We start from the raw sequence: 23,457 nt of genomic DNA on the forward strand, positions 1-23,457 counted from the left end.
AAGGATCCCTACAGTATGGGAGAATATATTTGAAAATGACACATCCGATAAAGGCTTGACGTCCAGAATATATAAAGAGCTCACACGCCTCAACAAACAAAAAACAAATAACCCAATTAAAAAATGGGCAGAGGAACTGAACAGACAGTTCTCCAAAAAAGAAATACAGATGGCCAACAGACACATGAAAAGATGCTCCACATCGCTAATTATCAGAGAAATGCAAATTAAAACTACAATGAGGTATCACCTCACACCAGTAAGGATGGCTGCCATCCAAAAGACAAACAACAACAAATGTTGGCGAGGCTGTGGAGAAAGGGGAACCCTCCTACACTGCTGGTGGGAATGTAAGTTAGTTCAACCATTGTGGAAAGCAGTATGGAGGTACATCAAAATGCTCAAAACAGACTTACCATTTGACCCAGGAATTCCACTCCTAGGAATTTACCCTAAGAACGCAGCAATCAAGTTTGAGAAAGACAGATGCACCCCTATGTTTATTGCAGCTCTATTTACAATAGCCAAGAATTGGAAGCAACCTAAATGTCCATCAATAGATGAATGGATAAAGAAGATGTGGTACATATACACAATGGAATACTACTCAGCCATAAGAAAAGGGCAAATCCAATCATTTGCAGCAACATGGATGGAGCTGGAGGGTATTATGCTCAGTGAAACAAGCCAAGCGGAGAAAGAGAAATACCAAATGATTTCACTTATCTGTGGAATATAAGAACAAAGGAAAAACTGAAGGAACAAAACAGCACCAGAATCACAGAACTCAAGAATGGACTAACAGGTACCAAAGGGAAAGGGACTGGGGAGGATGGGTGGGTAGGGAGGGATAAGGGGGGGAGAAGTAGGGGAGTATTAAGATTAACATGCATGGGGGGGTAGGAGAAAAGGGAGGGCTGTACAACACAGAGAAGGCAAGTAGTGATTCTACAACATTTTGCTATGCTGATGGACAGTGACTGTAAAGGGGTTTATAGGGGAGACCTGGTATAGGGGAGAGCCTAGTAAACATAATATTCGTCATGTAAGTGTAGATTAGTGATAGCAAAAAAAAAAAAAAAAAAAAAAAGGGCAGTTCCTGTGTGGTAACCTCCAACGAGTTCTACACAAGGGTATAAAGGGCATATAAAAGTGTAGGCAAAGGGTCTGTTTGTGTTTATACAGAGGATCAAAGCCTAATTGGGCTACCCCGAAAATGAACTAAGATACGATATGAAAAAGAACTTCCAACATCTGCACTCTCTGGAAGACTCATGCCAGAAGATGATCATCAAAAAATCCCAACAAAGATCCACGCACTGCTACAGCTGTAGATGCACTCATCCCACCAGTTCCTGGACTTGCCATGGGAATGAGGAAGGAGATATCTAAGCTGGCCTGTGCATACAGTAAAACAACAAAATTGGACTGGATCTATACTGTTGGAACTCAACCAAGAATTTGGAGAAGTGCAAATTGTAGCACTCCAAAGTCTTACAACTACAGACTATTTACTGTTAAAAAAACATATGGCATGTGAACAGTCCCCAGGAATGGGTTGTTTTAATTTGTCTGATTTCTCTCAGACTGTTCAAGTTCAGTTGGACAACATCCACCATATCATAGATAAGTTTTCACAAATGCCTAAGGTGCCTAACTGGTTTTCTTGGTTTCACTGCAGATGGCTGGTAATTACAGATATGCTTTGGTTATGTAACTATACTCCTATTATGTTAATGTGTGTGTGCAATTTAAGTAGTAGCTTAAAACCTGTACATGCTGAAGTTACTCTACAAGAAGATATATCAAAGAAATAATCAATCTTCCTATGTTTTCTTCCGCCTGCTACTTCTATAGCTTTTCTTCTTCCTTCCTAATTACAACCCTTAAATAGAATTCGTGCCTCATATCAAATTTACCGAGTATCATAATTCTTCCAAGTGGTAAAGATACCTCAAGACAAATGCTGGGCATAGAAGCCACAGGGCATAAATATGCAAAGAAGTAAAAAGCTAACCTTTTCAAACAATAAGGCTTCTCTCTCACTTACCAACTTAACATTTCCCTGTATGGCCCCGGAAGATGACTGGCTAGCCAGAGACGGGTAAGATTCCTCAAGGGAGGAACAACCTAAGACAGGCACAGTCGCAGGGGGGCCATCAGGTGAGAAATTGGGGATCAACAGAGGTGAGGCTTAGAACCTCACCCCCCCTGTTCTGAGAGAAATCTTCTGCATCCGTGGATGTTTTATTGCCCTGGTCTAGCTTGGATTAACACATAGTCTACAGGCACACACCTGATCATCTACATTTGCTCTCTTACAACACTAAACTATGTTTTCTACCTTTATCTTGTATCTACCTACCACTTCAGCATTTTATTAAAAATAATAATAATAAAGAGAGAAGTGTAGTATCCACATATAAATCAAGTATAAAAACCAAATGAGTATTCATATTTGAACTGACTGTTTATAGTTCATAATGCATGAGCAAAACCGAAAGTTTCTGTGATGACTGCCCTTGTACTGTTCACTATGTAACTTATTCATTATGTAAGAATTTGTTCTACATGTAAGAACTTGTTTGTTATGCCTCAGAAGATTGCAGACTGACGAAAATTAGGCTTGGGGAGGATTAATGATTGTGCATTGAGCATTGACTCCCCTATACAGAATTTTATTGTTGTTAACAACCATTTGATCAATAAATATGAGAGATGCCCTCACAAAAAAAAAAAAAAAAGAAAAAAGGACAGAGTTCCAATGGTAAAATAAATAAGTAACCGGGATGTAATGTATAGCATAAGGAATATAGTCAAGATATTGTAACAGCTTGGTAGAGTGATAGCTGGAACCTAGAATTATGTATATAAATGTTTTATCACTGTGTTGTACACCTGAAACTAATGTAATGTAATACTGTGCGTCAACTACCCTTCAATAAAAAATAATTATCTACAAAAAAATAAACAAAAAAAAAAACAGCTTTATGCCTCTCTCTGCAAGCAAATGTACAAAAAAGGCTTTTCCCCAGCAATCTCACCCCAGAAGCCATCTCATGAACCTGCCTCGTTCCACACTCCGCTCTTTGCTACAGAAACCACGTCTACAGCCAGCTCTCTGGCGTTCCCAAACCCTGAGCACCAGTGTTCTTTCTGATCACCAAGCATAGGTAACAGTCATCATTTTAAAGTGTTTTACTAAGATGTCAACTACATAATAAACTTCTCTGAATGGAAACATCGCTTGAAAACAAAACATTTCATGGAGAAATGATTCTGTAGGCAATCACTGTGGGCGAACTGGACTGACTCTGTCCACTGATACGGAGACAGAATGACGAGGGGCCCACAAGGAGACTGAAGGAATTTTTCTGAGGAATTTCTCTTGGGAAGATGTTAGTTCACACGCAGCAAAAGTCCTTTGGGAGAAAGGGGCTGCTGCCATGGTAACCCAGGTCCATCAGAGACAGGCTGCAGAGGCGGCCAAGTGATCACTCCCCCGGTGACGGAAGAGCACCCTGGGGGCAGAGGCCCATTTACCTCCGTGCTCACAGCCAAGCTAACCCTCGGGCTTGTGACCGAGGGAGTGGACAGGACAGGGAGCACTGCCCCTACATCTGCTGAGGCTCAGGGCCAACCTGGCAGCCCCCTGCCCCAAGCTCCCAGGAGGTCTGTGCGGTTTCTCTTCAAGGCTGGTCTACTCACCATGCCACCTTTTGCTTCATTCAGCTTCACGTTTTCCTGGGGCTACCCTGCATCCACCAGATGGCCTACAAACCCGACTACCTGAGTGCCATGCCTGAGTCCCATGCATCTGATTACACGGGAGCCCGGGGCTGGGCTGGAGGGCGGGAGACAGGAAATGCCCGGCCAGGCCCAGGGCTATGGGAGCAGGAGAGGGGAGTTTGCACTGGGAGGCCCAGCACCGAGAGAGACTTCCCTCCCTCAGGGGCCAAGGAAGTGGGCTGATGAAAAGCCACCACCACACTTCCAGAAGGGAGCCTGAAGTCTGGAGGGCTGAAAGATGATCTGGGAAAGAAGGCGATCCAAGAACTCACCCTTACAGGAGCAGTCAGCCTCAACCTCCGCCCTTCCCGCCATGACACACGAAGCACACTCTCATCCCTGGACCCCCAGAGGTCCACCGAGAACATCAAGCCCACTGATAAATTACAGTCTCAGCAAGCCACAGAGGAAGATGTTTCTGAAAAGCTCCATTCCGGGCACTCAGAAAAATACAGTTAACCGAATGGTGCTCAGGGAACAGACTCTAAAGTGATTAAGAAGGAAGATGACTTGCTCTTCTGAAATGATTAAACACATTAAATGCAGCTTGCTTTAACAATGTCTACAGGGGTGCTATCATCATCAGGGGTGCCCACTGCCCTCGGGGCAGAAGGCGGAGGATCAGGTGTCCCAGCCGGGGTGGGGGTGCTACCCCACAGACGAGGCAGCCCAGGTCCAAGGAGCGGTGCTTTTGATACCATATTCTGATGTTTTCTACCTCAGCAGAACAATGTGCTGCCAGAGAGAGTTTTGCACCTTTGTTTTTCAAAATCCTCCAGCAGAAATAAAAACTACAGATAAATGAAGACTGCTTCAGCAGTGTTTTAAATGTAATGTTAGCACGCATGAAAAAGGCATATTTTTTAACAAACCTTAATAATTCTTCCTGTGGGTTTTTCAAGAAATTATGCCTAGATGAAATGTTTTTATAGTCATAATTTTCTCTACAGAAGACTTGATGATTTAAAACTACATCTCATATTTAAAAAAGAACTATCTGGGTCAGAAAATAACCACCAGATAACCAGAAAAAGTAATTTTTAAATATAAACACAATTTCTGAACATCAACTCAACCAGTATTAGTCACCCAACAGAGGGTGAGTACATTACACAAAACAGCAAGTCAGAGCTCCTTCCCAGGCAAGAATAAATTTTATTTGAGCACAATTAGCCACATTCTACCCACTTAATTTTCCTCTCCTTGCCCTCAGATGTACATAGAATATAGCAAAAGATGAATGGTTTTCTGGGTCACAGAGTATCCAAAATCTACATAGCCAGACAGACTCCCAACAACCAGTCACAGTTCCTTAGGTAAGAAATCTCAAAAACCTAATTCACGATTGTCTAATAATGATCACTCTCCCTTTCAACAAATATTTATTAAGTATCGAACATGAACCAACAATGTGCTAAGCTCTGGGGATGTAAGAGTGGACAAGACAAGGAGCTCATGTTCTCCACAGACACACATCAGGCTCTGCAGAAAAATAAAGCAGTCATGGGAGGGGATGACCAAGTGTGGGGGCTCAGGAACGGCTTTTTTAAGAAAGTGTGTAGACAGCGGGAAAGGTCATGTGAAATTCTAGAAATAGCTAACACCACATGGTTCAAGAATCCAGTTAAACGCTTTTACAAGGATTTTTGCTCCTCACACGCACCTCGTGAGATAGGAATCACTATTGTTCTCACTGCCTAAGCCTCCCTAAGCTCCCCTAAAGTCACACTGCCAGTAAGGGGGGGCGGAAGGGAGCTTGAGCCATGGGCCCCTGCTCTTCTCTTCATGAGCTCAGTGGAAGCAACGTCTCTAGAAGCAAACCCACCCAGTGCAGTGGTACGAGCAGGTACGTTTCCTACAGGCTGCAGATCAGTTAAGGCCCCTGAGCTGAACTCCGAGTGCAGATCGACACTGTTCAGACCTGGTCTGGATCCCAGCCATTCGCAGGGGCAGAAACATGAGTCAGGCCACTTACCAGGGCAGGCGGCTTCTCCTTAAGGTAATGAAATGGTGAAGCCCACAGACCGTTTTGTTCCTGACAGTGAAATAAGAAGTAGGAGGAAGGGAAATCATGTGAGCAAAGAAGGCAGTCAGTAGGGACTTCAGGACAAGTTCGGAAAAGGAAATGGGTGTTTAAGAACTAGACAGACCCTCCGCTTAAGAAAACCCAGAGCAAAGGTCCTCAAACAGCAAATTTCTGAACAAGACCCGTGGCTCGCTCAGGGGAGCCATCAGGCCCATGGGCGGGGGCATGAGGTGCAGACACCGGCCTCTCATGGCTGACCTGCAGGCGTGCCACCTGTTAGGACACGTGCGGGACAGGGACAGGGTGGAGACCCGCCCTGCAGGCAGCATGGCAGTGATGACAGTGTCAGAGACGACTTCAGACCTGCCTAGAGACTATTAAGGCAGAGGCAAGACGTGAAAGCTCCCGGGGTGGGGGTGGGGATACTGGACAGTTTCTTCTTTCTCTGATGTGATAGTTCGAACAGTTGAATCAATCAAACCATTAGAGGCCATCATACTGAGCAGGTCTAACCTCATCAGCCTATGTCAGCAAACCAAATCAGAAGCCTGTAAAGGCCCCAAGGTCAAAATATTAAATGCAAGGACAGCCGATCACAACCAGCCAATCAGGCGACTGCCGTCTCTGACACCTTCTCCACGAGTCCTGCCCGGGTTCCCAGGTACGGTGCGCCTACACACTTCTGGCTGGGTGCTATCTCATCTGAACATTATTTGCTTAAATAAACTCTTAAAATTCCTAATATGCCTCAATTTATCTTTTAAAAGAATTCGGCGAATATAAGAACAATTACATAATTGATGCTGAAGACAAAGATTTCATTTTCGCAATGAAAGCTTAATATATCAAAATAATATTATATTTTGATATATAAGGAAAAATATATGTACACCCTAGTATTAGTGACTTTCTTTGAAACCCATTTTCCGTTTGGATGTTTGGATTTTCTCTAACATCTAAATAAGTATTTCTAATAAACTTTTTATAGTAAGAAAACATAGTAAACAATATACATATAGAGTATCTCACAAGGATGGGGAGGCACATATGCCTGGAAACTAGCTAATTAAATAATGATGTCTTTAGGCTGAATGTGAAGTTAGAAAAATGTCCAGATAAAGCTGCTAAACTGGTAACTGTAGAAGACATCAGGGATCTTACGGAAAGAATGACAATGGCAGAAAGGTCCAGAATGTCGAGCAATCACTGAGACGTTATTTGGAGATACAGTACGGTTTCAGATGCTTATTTACCAAACCAAGGAATGCAGTTACCAGACACAATTAGCTGGAGATTTTAAGTCAGGGACAAAGAAAAGGTTCCTGAGGCTGAGATAGGACTTTCAAATACTGTTCACAAGGAACAGCCCCGTTAGTGAGGAGGTGCACGGCCCCGTGGGCATGTGGAGAAGTCGTGTGCCCCCATGGGCACCAGGGGCAGCCCACGGCACAGCTACTGTACAGAGATGAGAGGGCCGCATCCTGCCGAGCGTGTGAGTGACCGGATGACGCTGATCTCAAAGTGGCTGAGAGATGAGGGAGGGACACGGGAATTTCCAGCTTACTGGAAATCTCGACTAAAACTAGAATGTCTGATACTCTTTTTCCTTGAGCTGCTGAAAATTCAATCTAACTGTGGATGTAAATCTGATCAACTAGGAGAAAGGCAGTGGCCAGGTAATGGGCAGGGAGATTCGGTGCGTGAAGCAGAAACACTGAGAACTTAGAAGCAGGCACCCAGGGAGGGCATGTGGCCATCGGATTTGAGCTCTGAGGTCTGGAAGCACAGATGGCAAAAGATCAGAGAAAATATATGCAGGGCCTGCAACTCAAAAGGGAAGAAGTTCGAGAGGAATGGGGGTGATGCTCCCCACAACTGCAGGTGGGGGTGCAGAGCCACCGATGGGACCCTCCAGGGAGCGGCCTGACGAGCTCACATTGGGTCTTTTACAAAACGATCACGAGAAGAGCCCGTAAGAAGCACAGATGCTGGCCCGCAGGAGGGCTGTGGACGGAAATAAAACAGGACGGGGGCTGCTTTAGAGCTGAAACAAGCAGCAAGGCGACCAACTGCGGCTCGGGATGGATGGCGGCTCGCGGGTGGCGGGAAGACAGGGAAGGACCATCTCCAGCCTGGGAGGGAGGAGCAAACCTCGACGAGGAGGCTGGGACTGAGAGAGGAACGTCTACGAGGCAGAAAAATAATAGCAGAAAAGAGCCGGACAGCCTGTGACAGGTCCTGGGGAGCCTGGGGCCAGAGGGCACGTGCAGGCCTGGTTTTCAAAGACGGCAACAAAGCACACTCCGCAGGGCAGCTGGAAAACGCTAGAACACTGGACTGAGCGAGAGGCGCTCTCAGGAAGAGGGGAGCCTCAGGGGGGGCCCTGCTCCCCAGGACACGCCTGCCGACAGTGACAGTCGGAGCGACGGGGCCGCTGCTCCCCTTCGGGGGGAGAAAGCAAGGGACACGGAGGTCTCAGCGGGCATCTGCTAACCTCTCCTGTGACAGTAAGTGAGGCGGTACATTTAGGAAGGGAAAATCTGTAATCTGTGACATGAGGGATGATGAAAACGCTTTGTAGCCTTAAGAAAAGGAAGAAAACCCTGAAATCAAGGCATTATATACAAAGGAGATTAACATTTGCTATGAAGCTCCTCAAAATGAAGGTGAAAAAAAAGGCATGGGGCACTCTGGCGACAGGGCACTCGTGGTCACGGGGTGTCCAAACAGACCTCGGCCACCCGTCCAGGCCGGGTTCTAGCAGGAGAGCCCGTCAGGGCCGCATCGCCAGCTGTGACCCACCACCGCAAACTTCCCGCTGAGAACTGGGGCCGCGCGCCTCCCGGAGGCCCCAGACAAGGGTTTCCTTGCCTTTCCGGGACTGTAGGAGCTGCTTCCCTTTCTTGGCTTGTGGCTCCTTCCCCCAGTCACTCTCATCTCTGCTTCTGATGCCACATCACCTCTCTGCCTCCCACCGTGACCGTATGGGACCCGCCTGGGTAACCGAGGATGGTCCCTCACGGCAAGACCTTTAATTTTAATCATACTTGTAAAACCCCCCTTTCCTATGCAAGCATCACATTCTCAGATTTCAGGGGTTAGGCCGTGGGGATCTTTGGGGAGGAACAACTCTAACACAGGTCCTCTTCAAGCCTCAGAGAAATTGGATTCTTTTCGATTGGATTCTTTCCTGGGAGGGCAGGGGCTGCACAGTCCCTGTTCTCCTCGGTGACGAGGGCCCTGACAGGTTCTGTCCCCAAACCTTAAAATCTAAACTATAAACCATTTCTTAAAAAGATATTGACAAAGTTGAATGGGTCAGCTTGAGAACAGGTTTAACATAGTTAATTATAAACACTGAACTGATACCAATCTTTTTCAAAAATGCTTATATTAACCCAACAATTAAATATTAACTTTTTAGTAGGCTGTAAAGTTTATTTCCTTATAAACTCCAATTTACAGGCTCACCTAGCCATTTAAATAGAGAGAGCACCATATATGACCACTGAACCAGGTGGCTAAGAGTTTACAATTCCCCTGAAGTTTCCCAGCCCTGGCCTATGGCTTTAGGGGACATGCAGGCAACACTAGGAGGAAGGTCACCATCACAGTGCTGTCACCAGACTTCTGTTCACATCTAATCACCACCAGCCTCCCTTTGTCTCCAAACACGACCATAGGTTAGTCTTTCAAACGCACCTTTACATTCATATCTTCTCTGCAATTTCCCCCAAATTAGATTTTTTAAAAGATCTGTGGATTTCAAAAACAACTTTTCCTATATTTCAAGTCGAGAAAAAAGTATCCATGTTGATAATAATCAAATTACTGTAGAAAAATATAAACCCACAAATAACACTTTTGATCCACATATTTGTATATTAAATTTTTCCCCCAGAACTCTTATCAAGAAGCAAAACTGAACAGAAGCCGTAAGGACAGCAAAATGGAAGGATGCGTGACTAAATGGGAAGGTCCCCCCAGAGGTGAGCTGCTGAGAAGTGACCAGGTCTTAGGCACCGTGGCCTCCCGCACCCGGCAGGGGCCTGGCGACCAGTGGGTGCTGAGATGCAGAGGAGTGAGACCCCAGCGCCTGGCAGGGTGACTCACACACATGCACCCACAGGGTCGCTGAGCAACATATCCTTCCATGAGCAGAGGCATGGGCCGGACAGCAGCGAGATGGGACGCCAGTCTTACCTTGCTATCCTTGTCTGGCTTGAAGGCTGAACTGCTCCCACCAGCTGCTGAGGTGCTGTCGGGAGAGGCAGGGGGTCCAGGGACGATGGTTGCCACCCGGCCGCCCGGCTCGGTCTCCAGGGAGGAGGTGGTGATGCTCGGGGAGGTCAGCGCAGTGGCTGGAGCGCAGGCCAGGGGGGCACCGACCCAGCCCACACTGACAGCGGCCGTGTGGGCAGCTGGGCCCAGGTGGCCGGAGCTCTGGGCCTGGATGGGCGTCACTGCCGCCGTAGGGCGCTCCTGGCTGTGCGCCGCCACTAGTAGATGACAGGAGGGACACAGCACAACTCAACGTCTAGCAAATGCTTCTCAACAAACCATGAGTCACTTCACCTCAGCAAACCACAGTGAAAGAAAGGCCGCTATTGCATCTTTACAATAAACGATGGACGTGTGACGGTCGCAAGGCCCTTCGTCTTACCTGGGCCTCTAGATACATTTTCCTGGACCTGGTGAGTACCTGAAGCTCAGCTGTAGCTCCAGGAGGGCCTTTGCACGGAACTGCGGACACAGAGCCAGTTTCTGCTGGCACTCTACAGTGTCCAGTTGGGTTGGCTCTCCGTCCTTTTGTGAAATTACTCTTTCCTTATTAACTATTTTCCTTCTTTTGTTTTTTTCTGATAGAATTTACAGTGTATCCAACATTGTTACCCAAGACTCTCAGTAGTTTTCCAGGACCATAGAAAGGGGAAACTTTAAGACCCCACTGGGTCTAAAACAGACCTGTGCCCAAGTTCACCAAAAGCAGGCAGCCCGCTGCTCAGCAGGGCATCACGCAGGGGTCACGTGGCTGGCGGCGGTGAGGTTTGGGATCTTGAACTTGACTATGTGAGGCGTATTTTCAGGTACCACTGACTTTCTTGGGACTGGCCTAATTTCTTTTAGGCTTTGTATCTGTAGATCAAGCCTGAATTACTGTGCAGGGCAGACCTAGCCGAAATAAGCAGATGTGAAGTGCCACAGACTAGACCATAGACCAGGTCTGCTTCTATTTCCGAATGTTATTCACTAATTTAACAGGACATCTGCTTCTTCCAGCATCTGACACAGGCAGGCACCCCTTTCCTGACACTCTGCAGCCGGGCTCCCCCTTACCTGTCCTCACAGCGCCGCGGGCCTGGTTGACAGTCACCTGCCCGCTCACGTGCAGCAAGACCTTCGCTTGAGGGCTGGTCTGGATGTGTGCTGCTGGCACCACAGCCATGGGGATGCTGGGGTTCCCGGCCGCACCGCCTCCCTGGAGCTTCTGGGCCGGCCCTCCTGCCGTGGAAGCACTGACGGTGATCACCCCTCGACCTGCCTGGGCAGCCGTCGGCACGGGGGCTTTAGCTTGGGGAGCATTTGTCAGGGCCCTGCCAGGACAGAACACAGGCAGGAAGCCCAATCCGTCAGCACAATGGGACTCAGAACAATTATGTGCAAGACAAATGACTCAGGTCTTTAAGACAGAACATCATTAAAAAGAAATGGAATTATTTTTACAGAAGTACGAAAAGAGCACATCCAAAAGAACAGTGGCCCTGAGGCACACAAAGGTCTTGAATGTATTCTGATCACAGAAAATCACACATCAGACTCTGCTCAAGAATATGGAGTGACTGGGCGCAGCCTTCCGTAGCAACGCTGACCATCTCCACCGCCTCAGGCCCTGGATTCTCCCACTTCATCTGCCGGGGACCCTGGTCTGCCACCTTACAAATCGCACTGTCATGTTTCTGCCCTGCTCCCGACCTGCCCTTAGTCCTGCACCACACAGTGCCTGTGTCCATGGACATGCACACACACACACACATGCACACACTCTCTTAGAATGACCTTTCTGGATTCTCCTGGCCTCTCTGCATCTCATTTATGTTTCAGATCCAGCAGAAATCCTGTCCTTCCAGAAGCATCGTTCAAGGTGGTTTAAGACCTCATGGTTCTACTGTTTCACGGGGAGTTATTCCTTCTATGGCCCTTGATTACAGAATGTAATGTTTTCCTGATTGTTTGGGTTTGTTTAGTAAATTCCCTATTAACTACTCCTGACTCAGTAAAAGTCACGTGAAAACAGGGCCAGTGTGAAATGTTCTTCTGCAGTCACAGGGGTACAGACAGCTCTATACAAGGACTTACTGGCTGAATTTAAATTAGACTCAGCATAGTTTTGTGTGACGTATTTTTTCTACATTCTACATTCATTTAAACAAATTCTATGTGCAATAACTTTCCACTAAATAGGATACTTTGTTAAGTTGAACATCCTTACTGTTTACCATAGTGAATTAGATTTTTAATAATATGTTTTTGAAACTTATGAAAATGTTTTCCTCCGTTAACTTATTTTTTTTTGTGTGTGGTTCAGTCTGTTTTATTTCCCTTAGGTCTTATTCTGTTTTTTTGTTTTTGTCTGTTTGTCTCCCATCAGGGAAGGTCTATCTTCTGGACACTAAATGCAGATTTTAACATACACAGAAAAGAAGGTTTGTATTGATCAGAAATCTGCAAGTCAAATCAGAGCCCACATTCTGTCACCATCTGCAACACTAGTGATTTTCATCTGATTAGGCTACTGGCCAACCTATAAATCAAGGCCAACAGCTCAAACATGTCAGCTCATTAAGCCATTTATTCAACATCAGGGGCTTGGAGGAATGATTTCACAGTTAAACTTGAACCATTTATTAAGAGCTCAGTGGCCAAAGACCAGGGCTCCCACGAAGTTGAGGCCATTATAGGTCATTTCCATTGATTTTCCAAGGCCACTTTCCTCAATGACCAGAAGGTGGACTGTCTTTAAATAAAGGGTATTTTGTATAACTAAAGTCTTACGTCCTACTACCCTCTTACAGGGTTTCTCAAACTCAGACATTCTGGGTCAGATAACCCCTCCTGTGGGAGCCGTGTCATGCCCTGTCATGTGTCATGTTCAGTGGCATCCGCAGTGCCCGTGTCCCCGAGGCCAGCAGGAGCCTCCCCTCGCGGGCTCTGCAGGGACGATCACAGACGCTCAGATGTGCCAGGCTCCCTGGGGGGCAGACCCACCTTGGCTGAGGAGGAGGAGGACCTAGGCCATGTTTGGGGCGTGTGACTTCTGACTGTCAGAATTCAGAGGTGATTGTCAAGCTACTGGAATACACGCAGGGCCAGACTGCCTGGGTTTGAGCGCTTCTTTTTAATGTGACCGCAATTTATTTAATCTCCCTGTGTCCCCATTTCCTCACCTATTAAGTGGATGATGATAGCAGCCACAGCAACGAGCTGTTTAAGAACTTAGATAATATGTGTGACACATTTAGAAATCTGACCGCCTGGCACGTGGTATAAAAACACGTCAGTATTAGTAATTTGGCTTTTGTTTACATTCAACACTACATTTTTTTATTTTCTAACAGAAAAATACCGAAAATGGTGTAACTGATTCTTCTCACATATAACTGAAAGCAAGTAACTTAAAACCCAGTATGTTGCTTGGTAGACACCTACGATTCCACATATATCCATGTGAACGGTAAGCTAAGAATTTTAGAGTTAGAAGAGATTTCAGCAAATGCAGGTATGAACTTTTAAAATGTTGGCTATTTTAAAATAGGCTGTTATAATGTGAGAAGGAAGCCTGAATAGGTTGAAAACCATGGAAAAGAACAAAGCTTCTATTCAGAACTCAGTAAACGACTTTATTCGAAGCCATACCTTGGGACTAGTGCCACATAATTGCCAGGGAAAACCCCTATCCTGCTGGTCTGCATCGATGACCCCTTGAACCAGCCATCCTGGCAGCGCTCAAACACCACCAACATCTCCCCCTTTCTCAGCTCCAGCTCATCCTCCTTCCGGGGGGTGTAGGGGTACACAGCGACATACCTGCAACAGAGAAGAACGTCTGGCCACAAAGCACAGGATGCCCGGCCCCGGCACCAAGCCTCGCATGTCCTGTGCGAGTGTCAACGGGAAGCACGCTCCCGTAACTAGTGGGCAGCACTGGTTAGGCGTCCACCGGAAGAGGTTTTGCCGCCTACAGTTAAAAGGCAGAGGCCTTCCTGATGAACACCTGCCACCTGGTCCTCACGTGAAGGTGCCTATCCCACCCAACGGTCCTGGCAGGCTGTGAAAGTGCTCATGCAGCTCCCCGGGGTGCCGAGCTTGCTGCTGGGGATCAGGTGCCCACGGGGAAAACTGAGCCCTTCAGGTGGTTCCTGGTAGACCCGGGATGGAGCTGTAACAAGGGCAGATGGGACAAAGTCCCACCGGGAAGCCCCATGCCCCCTTCCATGTGCTCAGCCAGGGAAAACACTGAACTGGAACAAATCAAAGGGAAGCACAGTGCGGCTCACGGGGAGTGCAAAACCAGCCTGCGGCGCAAGGGGCCCACACCACCCGCGGCAGCCAGGCAGGCAGCGCCAACCGCTTTTCCCCAAGGCCCCAGACCAGTCCCTGCATGAATTCGCCCAGTGCAGGATCCCTGCGCCTCGCTGTGCCTTGCTGCTGGTAAGCTCTCAACAAGACAATCAGGTGGATCCTAATGCCTGGGGGCTCACAGCCTTTCACACACAGGCAGTCCCGTGTACGTGTGCACAGCCAACAGCTCTGTTCCCCTGAACCAAAGATGGCCTTCTCTCAGCAGGATGGGGGCCTGGCGAGCTCCTTGTTAGACCCAGTTTGTTCCAGCATTTCCTACCTCTTTGCATGACTGGGTAAACGTTTGCAGAGCACAAACCACTCTGGTGAGCCATCAGCCGTCACCAGCTCACATGGGAAGGGTGCTCCCCTACCTCTGCCGTTAGGGCTCAGTCTGAAACGAACATTTAAGCTGCAATAAATATTGTCCTCACTTACACGCTGGGGCGAGTCTGGGGCCGTGAATGGGCAGTCTGGTCTGTGGACCCTGCTGCAGGCCGCGGCCCCATTCCCGCAGCAGCTGCGCCAGGTGGTGTGGAGGCCAGGAGAGGGGGCGGGGGCAGAGGGGGGTTCACAGTCTGGTGGGAGAAAGAAACACAGGGAGAAAGAAGGCACACATTATTTATTTACCTCTTTATGGAAGGTGGGAGGGAAAAGGAATCAGAAATTCAAGGAGAAAGGACTTTAATGGAATCCACACAGAGCAGAACCAGCAGGCTACCTCGTATCAAAGCCTCCTTTCTAAAAAACTCATCTCTTGTTCTCCTTTAAGATCCTAAAGCCACAGTAACTTTTTCAGCAAATAGGCGAATAATCACAATTGGGAAAAGGGAGGGAAATAAATGAAATGATTGCATGTGATTTTAAGATTAATAGCACTTTAAAGTATAGACTTGGACAAGAATCCAAATGCTCTTCATGGGGGCAGCTATAATGACACACTGCTTGCTGGAAATTAATTTGTGATTGTTTCTGTAACCTGAAACTTAAATACAACACAAAACAATTTAGCTGTACTATATCTCTAACCATTCCTTCAGAAGAAAATTTCCTTTGATGCTTGGTCTCCCAAATAAAAGCAAGCCACAATCACTGGGCTATTGTTCCTATTTCTGCTTAATCTTTCCTTCTTCACTTTGCCAGCCTTTGAAATTTAGTACTATCAAGGCTGGTAATCTTTAACAAGCACACCAGTGAAAAGCTGCTGGTTCCTTTATGGGCACAGACTAATGGGGTCCTGCCTACAGGATTCCATGCCTTTTGAAAATCAATGGAGCAATTGTTACTTTCCAATCTAGGAACCCCAGATAATTCTTTAGGGTCTGTATATCTAAACTCCTGGGAAAAAAGGCACACAGAGACCCGCCTGAACCCCCACTTTGCCCCCCCCCAAATCTCTGAAGCACTAGATGTAAAAACAATCAGAAGAGAAACAAGGAGGCTAAAGTGAGCGCCTGGGGTAGGAAGTGTGCATGGCCTCTGCAGCTCGGCGTTGCCAGAAAACCCCAGTGATTTCTGAACACAGTTCATCACAGTCATTTTGCTTCTATTTTTCGGAATAAAAATTTGAATCTCATCAACATGTACTTCACCTGCCTGCTAATGTATGTAGTTCCAGAAACACAATCAACTGAGTAGAAAAAATTTCGAATTTCTAGACATATGATGCAATGGTTTCACACATTTAATTTTTTGCCAGAGTGACTTTCAAGGATTTTCCTCATATGGCAGCTTGAGTTGTTGCAGAATAAACGAGGTGCAGAACTGCTTATAGAGCGCAAACCTGGACAACACAGAGGTGAGCTCAGAAGTGAGACTTCCCCATCCTCCGCAGGGAACATGGCAGCACTAAGGTTCGTTACGGCTCTGGAGTTTGCATGTGCTGGGGCTCAGAGCCTTCAGAACCAGTAATCAGGAGGTCAAGCCTTCATTCCATTCGGTCTCCTCCCAGAGACAAAGTAGAGAGAAGTAAGGATAATCCTGGAGAAACTCTCACCAAATATGGCCTGGGCAGGTCACTGGGCTGATAACACGCCAGCAGCTCGGGGGCCTAATGCATCCAGGCTGTGCGCCGAGTGACGCACCAAGACTGTCTGACACCCCTTCACTAATTCTATGCAAGTCTTCCTAACCCATCTCTAGAAATCCCAGCTATAGGAGGGCAGAAGACACCGGGTACACGTTCCACAGGGGGCCCAACAGTGGCCGCATCTGGAAATTACTTAAAATGGTGCCGAAGGCACAGAGCCAGAAAGCACCTAGGTAGAATTCTGTTTTTAAGAGGAAGGGAAACTACAATGGCCCATTAGTTATACCTTGATTTTATTAAAACAGAAGCTGCACTAAATAAGCCCTAAGAAGACAAGGCAAAAACCCTCTAGGGACCAGATAAAACATGTCACATTTTGCTAACAAAATGTAAAAAGGTAACCTCTTATAGTTAAAAAATACAGTACACAAATGTTTCACGTACATTCCTTTTACAAAGAGAAAGCTGGTAGGCATTTGAGATATGGCATCAAAGAGGATCTTCTGAAAGATCCCCCTGAGGCTGTACTTCAGGGAAAGGTCAGTCAAAGCTCTCCCTGCAGCTGAGACACACAGACGCCCTGAGTAAACCTGGGCAATTCCTCCCCGATGCTGAGCTACCTATCTTGGGAGAAATGTGTGTATGTGCACATGTGTATTCACGGGATAGAAGCACACAGACCAGGAGAGAAGTCTGATTAAAATCAGATTCCTAGATGTTGCTCAGCCCCATGGGGCTGGTAAATGACAGGGCTCTTTGAGTCCAGGGTTGGGACGGACCAGGAAGTTCTGTGGTTGCTTTATAAACAAACCACACTGAAAAAAATCTGGCGATGTGGAAGTTCAGAAGGTCATCACTGTGCAGTGGGCTTTCGCACAGTGTCAGTGAGCCGTCCTGCAGGACCCAGGCTCCCTGCAGAGCGACTGCGGCCTGCACTTACCCAGGCTGACCCGGAGGCCTGTTGGAGGCACGGGTCAATTTGGGCTAACAGTATTTTGTTAATGTCGTTCAGACACAAGTGCCACCCTTCAATGCCATTCCCACCAGATGCTATATGTTAGACGAATGGGCTCGGAACGCCTCATCACATGTAATTCAGGCTTCATGCAGATGCGACAGGTCTGTACCACCAAAGGAAGACTGTCCACAGCCATGTGCCAGGCCCCAGGAGCACTGATGTACAGAACAGTGTGTTCCTCTGGTATTTGTTAAAAATGAGCTTCCTCTGGGCTTGTACAGATCCAGACCTTCTTTGCCAGCATGTGGTAATGGTCTAAGGCGAGAAATATGATTCCTGAACAATACTGAGCTTAAAAAGCAGGACTCCGTTGTCTGTTAATGTGAAATGGACCTGTTCTTCAGGTCTAGGTTCTGTTCCTTGATTCACTGATCATTTTGAAAGAAGAGGCAGCTTTACACGGTAGAGGCAGGGCTTTGGGGTCAAGAGAAACAAATTCCAATCCTGGCTCAGCTTTGAGGGCACCCCTCACGGTCTTCCTTTGTCAGAGTGAGCGCCATGAAAGAAATGCGCTCTCCGTGGGCTGTCCAGGCCACTGGTGGGCGAGTGAAAGTTCAGATACGTGGGAGTGAAGCCCTCCCCTTGGTGCACTCTCCTCCTGTTGCTCTCACACTACCAGCCCACAAGGTGGCAGGGCTAGATGTGGCTCACAGGTGACAGATCTGTCAGGTCTTAAGCCTCAGCAGGATCTGGCCAGGAGAGTATTTTGCACTGGAGTTTGGGGCACAAGTTCAGCTAACAATAAAAGGTTTATTTTCTCTCCAATGGCCCTTTGTGGGTGCTTCTCCCTCAGCACCTCCCCGGGTAGAAAGCTGAGTGGCATTTCTGGTCTCTTGGGTAAATGCCATTTAATGTCCCCCAAGCCACCCTCACTTCTTTCTAGACACAAGATTTCCAATCAACCCACTTCAACCCTAGACACACGCACACCTCTCAACAGCCCTCTGTGCACGGGGCTCAGCGCAGTTGCTCTGGCCGAAGACAGAGCAGTTCACGGTGCGGCTGTGTCCCCAGGCCAAGGGTGTCCCTGCCTGTATACAGTGCTGTTTATGTAATCATTCAAGGAGTTTGCCTTAGTTTTAGGACAATGAGTAGTAAGTAGAAAAATGGAAGTATGGATGCCAGCAATTAAAAAAAACTTAGGCGTTGGAATTCAATAAAATTAAGGTAAAGATGGAAAGTAGTGAGTTGTTTGTCTAAACTGGATGTTCACTGAAATTAAGCCAGCCCTATGGGTAAAGCTATGAAGAAAAAAATTAACATATTTTTTAAAATGTTAGAAATGGGCTCTTAGAAGATTATGTCCAAACGGGAAGATGTAATTAAGAATTTGGTGATTTTTAAACATCTCTCTGGGAATGGGACTTCTCTCACAAATGGTTAGGTCTGTTGCTCTGCATTTGTTCTGTGAGAAGAGACGCCGATGGCAGTTGGCTGGCTCCGTATCCGACCAGGTCCCTGCCTCATACTGATCTGCGGGCGGCGGCGTAACTAGAATCGGTGTATGGAAGCTGCCTCTCCCGGTGCCTGGGCGCACAGCAGGCGCTCAGTACACGGGCCCTGGACTCGTGAGGCCGTGAACCGCCCTGGCCATCTCTGTGCTGGGTCATGGAGCTTTGCAGACAACACCCCTTGGTGGGTGCTTCTGAATGAGAAAATGTTCTGTGCTTCCACCCCCAAAAACAAAATGATCCGGTTCCTGAGATGCTGAAGTCCTTTCCTGTTGTCACTATGAATTCCACCTCATCTGCTTTTCAGAAACCCTGCCAGTTTCAAAGGCTCTGCTTCTACCTCTCAAACCAGCCAGGCGGCCAGTCCCATTGCCTGCTGCCAGAGCCCTTCCCTGGCCCTGCGGACAGCAGCGGGTTCCACTCTGCAGTCCATGTGGGCCACTGCGGACTAACAACATGCTGGCTTCTGGGACCCTGACATCATTTGGTTTTGTTTCTTTAAATACATGTGTATACACACGCACACTGTGCGTGTGTAAAATCCTTCTTAGGAGTATGCACTTTCGGAATGCCATCTGTGTACAAGCAGGCCCTGGGCTGTATCTGACCTTTATTGACCTGGCTACCTTGTGACATCTTGCCGCTAACAGGTCTCTGTGGGCACAGAGGGTCAGGGATGACCAATCACTTGCTTTAGAAGTTCTGCAATTGTACAGCAGGTACAGGACAAAGATCTTCACCCTCCTCCCTTCAAAAAACCAGTTGGAAAAAGCCCCCATGGCCATTAAGAGTCTGATGTCCAAATCAGATGGACTTAATTCCAGTTTTGCATCTAATAATAGTTAACATTTTAACTGTTACATGTGAAACATATAAGACAACTTCATTCTTCATAAAAGATTTAAAAAGTCTCAATTCACGAAAAAAGTACTAGAAATAATTTTCATCTCCCAATGAAATGGTGGTGCATTGATTACCCATTGGTCCACACCACGAAAAGCATGGCTTCCTCCCACAAGCTGCACACTATCGCGTGACAGTGCTCAGTGCCTTGGGAGATATTTCAGATTTTAAATACGATACTCGCCATGATTAATGTGAGATGCAGAGGGTACAGGTTACTGACATTTTTTCCCACTTAAACCTAATGTATTAAGTCCAAAAATTTCTGCCAACCTACCAGGGACTTTGAGATCTAGCCATCTCCTGGGATGACAGGCAGGTCTGTGTATAACTAGTTTTTCATTAAATGGAATGGGCACAGTAGACGTAAACCTTCCTCTTGCTTAACACGCAGGCTTTCTTATATAATCCTAGGATGAAATAACTGAATGCAAGTTAATTTTTGTATATTCCATGCTCTCTCGTGACCTGTCCATTGATTTACCCTAGAGTCCCTCCAGCTGAGAGCAACTGGCCGTTTGCTATATCGTAAAATGCTCAGCCCACATGGGCTGAAACTCAGCCAGCTCTATGTCTTTCCTACTAATTAATTTTTCTAAGATCAGAAAAGGTAGTCTTTTTCCCTTAAGAAATCAAGTTAGAATTTTTCCGTGTGAAGTAGTCGTCTGCAAATGAAAACTCCAGTGGTTGTATATGTACTGGATCAGGACCGGGAAGAAGGGAAGCCGAGTAGCAGAGTCCTCTCCGGAGACGGGGAGGGTTAGGTGACCATGGAACTGGCCCTGGCCAGCACACCCTGGTCTAGTAGAAGCTCATGGAAACCATGTTTCAGTAAAAGTCAACTGAATTTCATCTTCTCTCCAGAGAAATCCATGCAACTTCTCCTCCTGCACCAAACAGTTGTACTATCAGTGAAGCTGAACTCATTCTGGGAATGCATATTAAAAAAATCTTTCACCTCTAACCAGACACTATTAACTTCCATTTAAATATACAAACATGCTTAACTCTATAAAAAAGTTTTCAAGCTTCAAGTCTAAGTCAAGCTAGCTAATAACTGCATTTATTTATATCCCACCTTGTTTCAAAGTCAGTTTTAAAATATTTATAAAATGTATAAGGACAAAATACATAAAAAATAAGGAAAATGAGGATAGCAAAATCAGACGGGGCCAGCATTTTGGGTATCGTGCTGAGCTGCTGTGAGGCCCTCACTGGAACGGGGTGTACATCTGTTCTAAGTATTCTAGGAGGGGGAAACATAATCTTCACAACACATTTAAAACCCACAACCTAAAAACAAACTAGCTGCTTAGACGCCTCACTATTCCTGGTACAGAGAGCAGGCAAACCCCAAGAAAATGAACCGAGCCCTCAAGGCCTTCTGAGGGTGAACCAGTGGCAGGAGCCCCCGGCCCGCCTCTAGACGGTCCTCAGCAGAGGCCAACGACGGGGTCAGTAAGCCATCCCTCCCTTTACGTTCCAGGCTGGGGCTAAGTCTCCCAGGCAGACACCACAGCCTCATTTGAAAGGTAGGACACGAGGCTTCAGGAGGCCGAGCAGCTTCCGTGGGCGCCTGGGCTGCGCCACGCACCAGGCCACGCTGCTTCTCTGCAGCACCCCAATGAGGGGAGCCTCTGTATAGCAGCTTACAGGGCTGGGGAGATCCGGCTCAGTGACCTTTTCTATCGTCATTCAACTCAGCACTGCAAGAAAGCATCTGAACCCAGGCCAAGGCACTGGCTGGGCTGGGACGCTTCCCAATGCGGCTTCCCTGCAGCCCGCCTGCAGTTTCAGGGAACAGGGACTTAGACCATCGCATCTCTGCTACCTAAGGCCAGGTCCGCTCTGTCTTCCCTGCTCATTTTCTCTCCACAGTGTGCTTGTATCTCTCTCTCCCTGGGCTGCCGGCCTTCTTCATATTAATCTCCTGTTAGGATGCTTTCAAGCAATTAGTGTTCAGGCTCTGTCTGCAGGACGTTGCTCTGTTTCCAGAAGGAAAGTCAACACAAGCTGAGGGCGCCTTCCCGGGCAGCAGGCCGCTCGGGAAGGCAGCCAATTAAGGGAAAAGTCGTCAGTACCGAGGCTGGGGACCAACTTACCGGGTCCTCAAAGCAAACCATTTAGCCTTTGGGATCCCAGGCTCCTCAGTATTCCTATAAATGTGTCTTTGTAAGAGGTAAGCAAAGTTTAGAAACTCAAAAGAAATAAAGGTGAAGCCTTCAGGAAATCAGGATGAACTTCAAGCTCTCATCGCTTCAGGCTGCTGGTGAAAATTTTGTACACTGGAGACAACAGACTTCCTAATTTTTGTAGGACTCGCAGAGATAACAGATGACAGGCAGAGATCCACCCCACCTCACAAGCGCAAATGTGAACTGGAGGCCCTGGGAGGTGGAGGGTGCCCGTCAATGTGACTGACACCCTGAGAGAGAGGGGGAGCCGGCGGGCACGGTACTCACCAGGGCAGCCGGGTAGGGACTGTCTGGGGGGAAGGTGAACGAGGGCCCGGCGGTCACGGGGCTGCTCGGGGGCGGGGTCACGATTAGCCCGGCGGTGCTTATATGAACCTGCCGAGAGAGAGAGAAGTTAATAAACAGAAGACCCCGTTTAATATAACAGATTATACTGGCTAAACTTGGGAAGACAACTCCATTTTTTCAAACGCCTGTAGCTTCTGTTATTTGGGGAAGGTACAATCTCTTTGGTTTATTCAGTCCAAATCCACAGATCACCTCACGTGTCTCGGACACTGGGAGGCACGTGTAGCCGTGGCCACTGCAGCGGTCTGCATGTAGAATCCACCTGCTCTCGGCTTCCAGTCACACGCTGCCTCCATTGGGACACTGTGAGCCAAAATACCCTCTTGGATGGAGGCCTGGTGTCTGCGCACTCGCCTGCTGCCCGCATGTCCGTCTATGTGAAGGGCTCCAGGGGCTGTTAGTCTCAGGACCTGTTTTCATGCCTTCTTCCTCTCAGTGGGGACACAGCTAGGATGCAGCGCCTGAACATGCCTACGGCAGGTGACTACTTATAAACCCTTTCAAGCAGTAATGTCTCGCCAAATTAGCTGTTTTCAAAGGTGTCTTATCTATGATACTAGTGAAGATTAATTTACTAATAATTGAGTTATTAGGCAGTTTCAATGTCTGTTTTCAGTTACGGGGTCGGTCCCACGCCCACTGCGTGTCAGGTCCACGGGCAGAATGAGCAGGATCCCGACGCTACAGAAACAGGGGTGTGGTTCCTGCACAGATGGGATGTTTTCCTCCACCGTCAAAGGGTTGCGGTTGGCCGGTACCTCATTTCCCCAAGGGAACAATCATACACCAAAAATGCAAGGCCTTTTATGATAAAAACCTAATCCGAAATAAGTTTCCTCAATTCCCATAAACTAAGACAAAGATTATCAGCAAGTTCAGCCAAACACAACAGCAACCCAGCCCTCTGCTACTTGGGTCTGTGCACTTCTGGACGTGACGATGGGCCCACCGCACCGTATGAAAACGTCAGAGACCCGCACCCACAGCTGAAGGGCACTGAACTGCCTCTCTGGGGGCTGCATTCAGGGAGAGAAGAATGAACACTTCCTCAGGCCCCTTACTGGATTTTCTAATAAATG

At 47.4% G+C, this 23,457-nt stretch overlaps 1 protein-coding gene across 3 annotated transcripts in view; it reads right to left on the minus strand.

The window, feature by feature from the left end:
• Positions 1–23,457, minus strand: part of SH3RF1 (SH3 domain containing ring finger 1) — a 157,105-nt gene that overhangs the window by 15,401 nt on the left and 118,247 nt on the right. For all 3 annotated transcript variants that reach the window (XM_036890933.2, XM_036890931.2, XM_036890932.2), the window contains 5 exons: positions 22,298–22,405; positions 14,873–15,012; positions 13,730–13,900; positions 11,153–11,409; positions 10,019–10,314 (listed from right to left, as the gene is read on the minus strand). In XM_036890933.2, coding sequence (XP_036746828.2) covers positions 10,019–10,314; positions 11,153–11,409; positions 13,730–13,900; positions 14,873–15,012; positions 22,298–22,405 — 972 coding nt within the window. The remainder of the gene's footprint in view (positions 1–10,018; positions 10,315–11,152; positions 11,410–13,729; positions 13,901–14,872; positions 15,013–22,297; positions 22,406–23,457) is intronic.

This window comes from Manis pentadactyla, chromosome 1 (genome assembly GCF_030020395.1).
Source record: "Manis pentadactyla isolate mManPen7 chromosome 1, mManPen7.hap1, whole genome shotgun sequence".
In the NCBI taxonomy this organism is placed as follows: Eukaryota; Metazoa; Chordata; class Mammalia; order Pholidota; family Manidae; genus Manis; species Manis pentadactyla.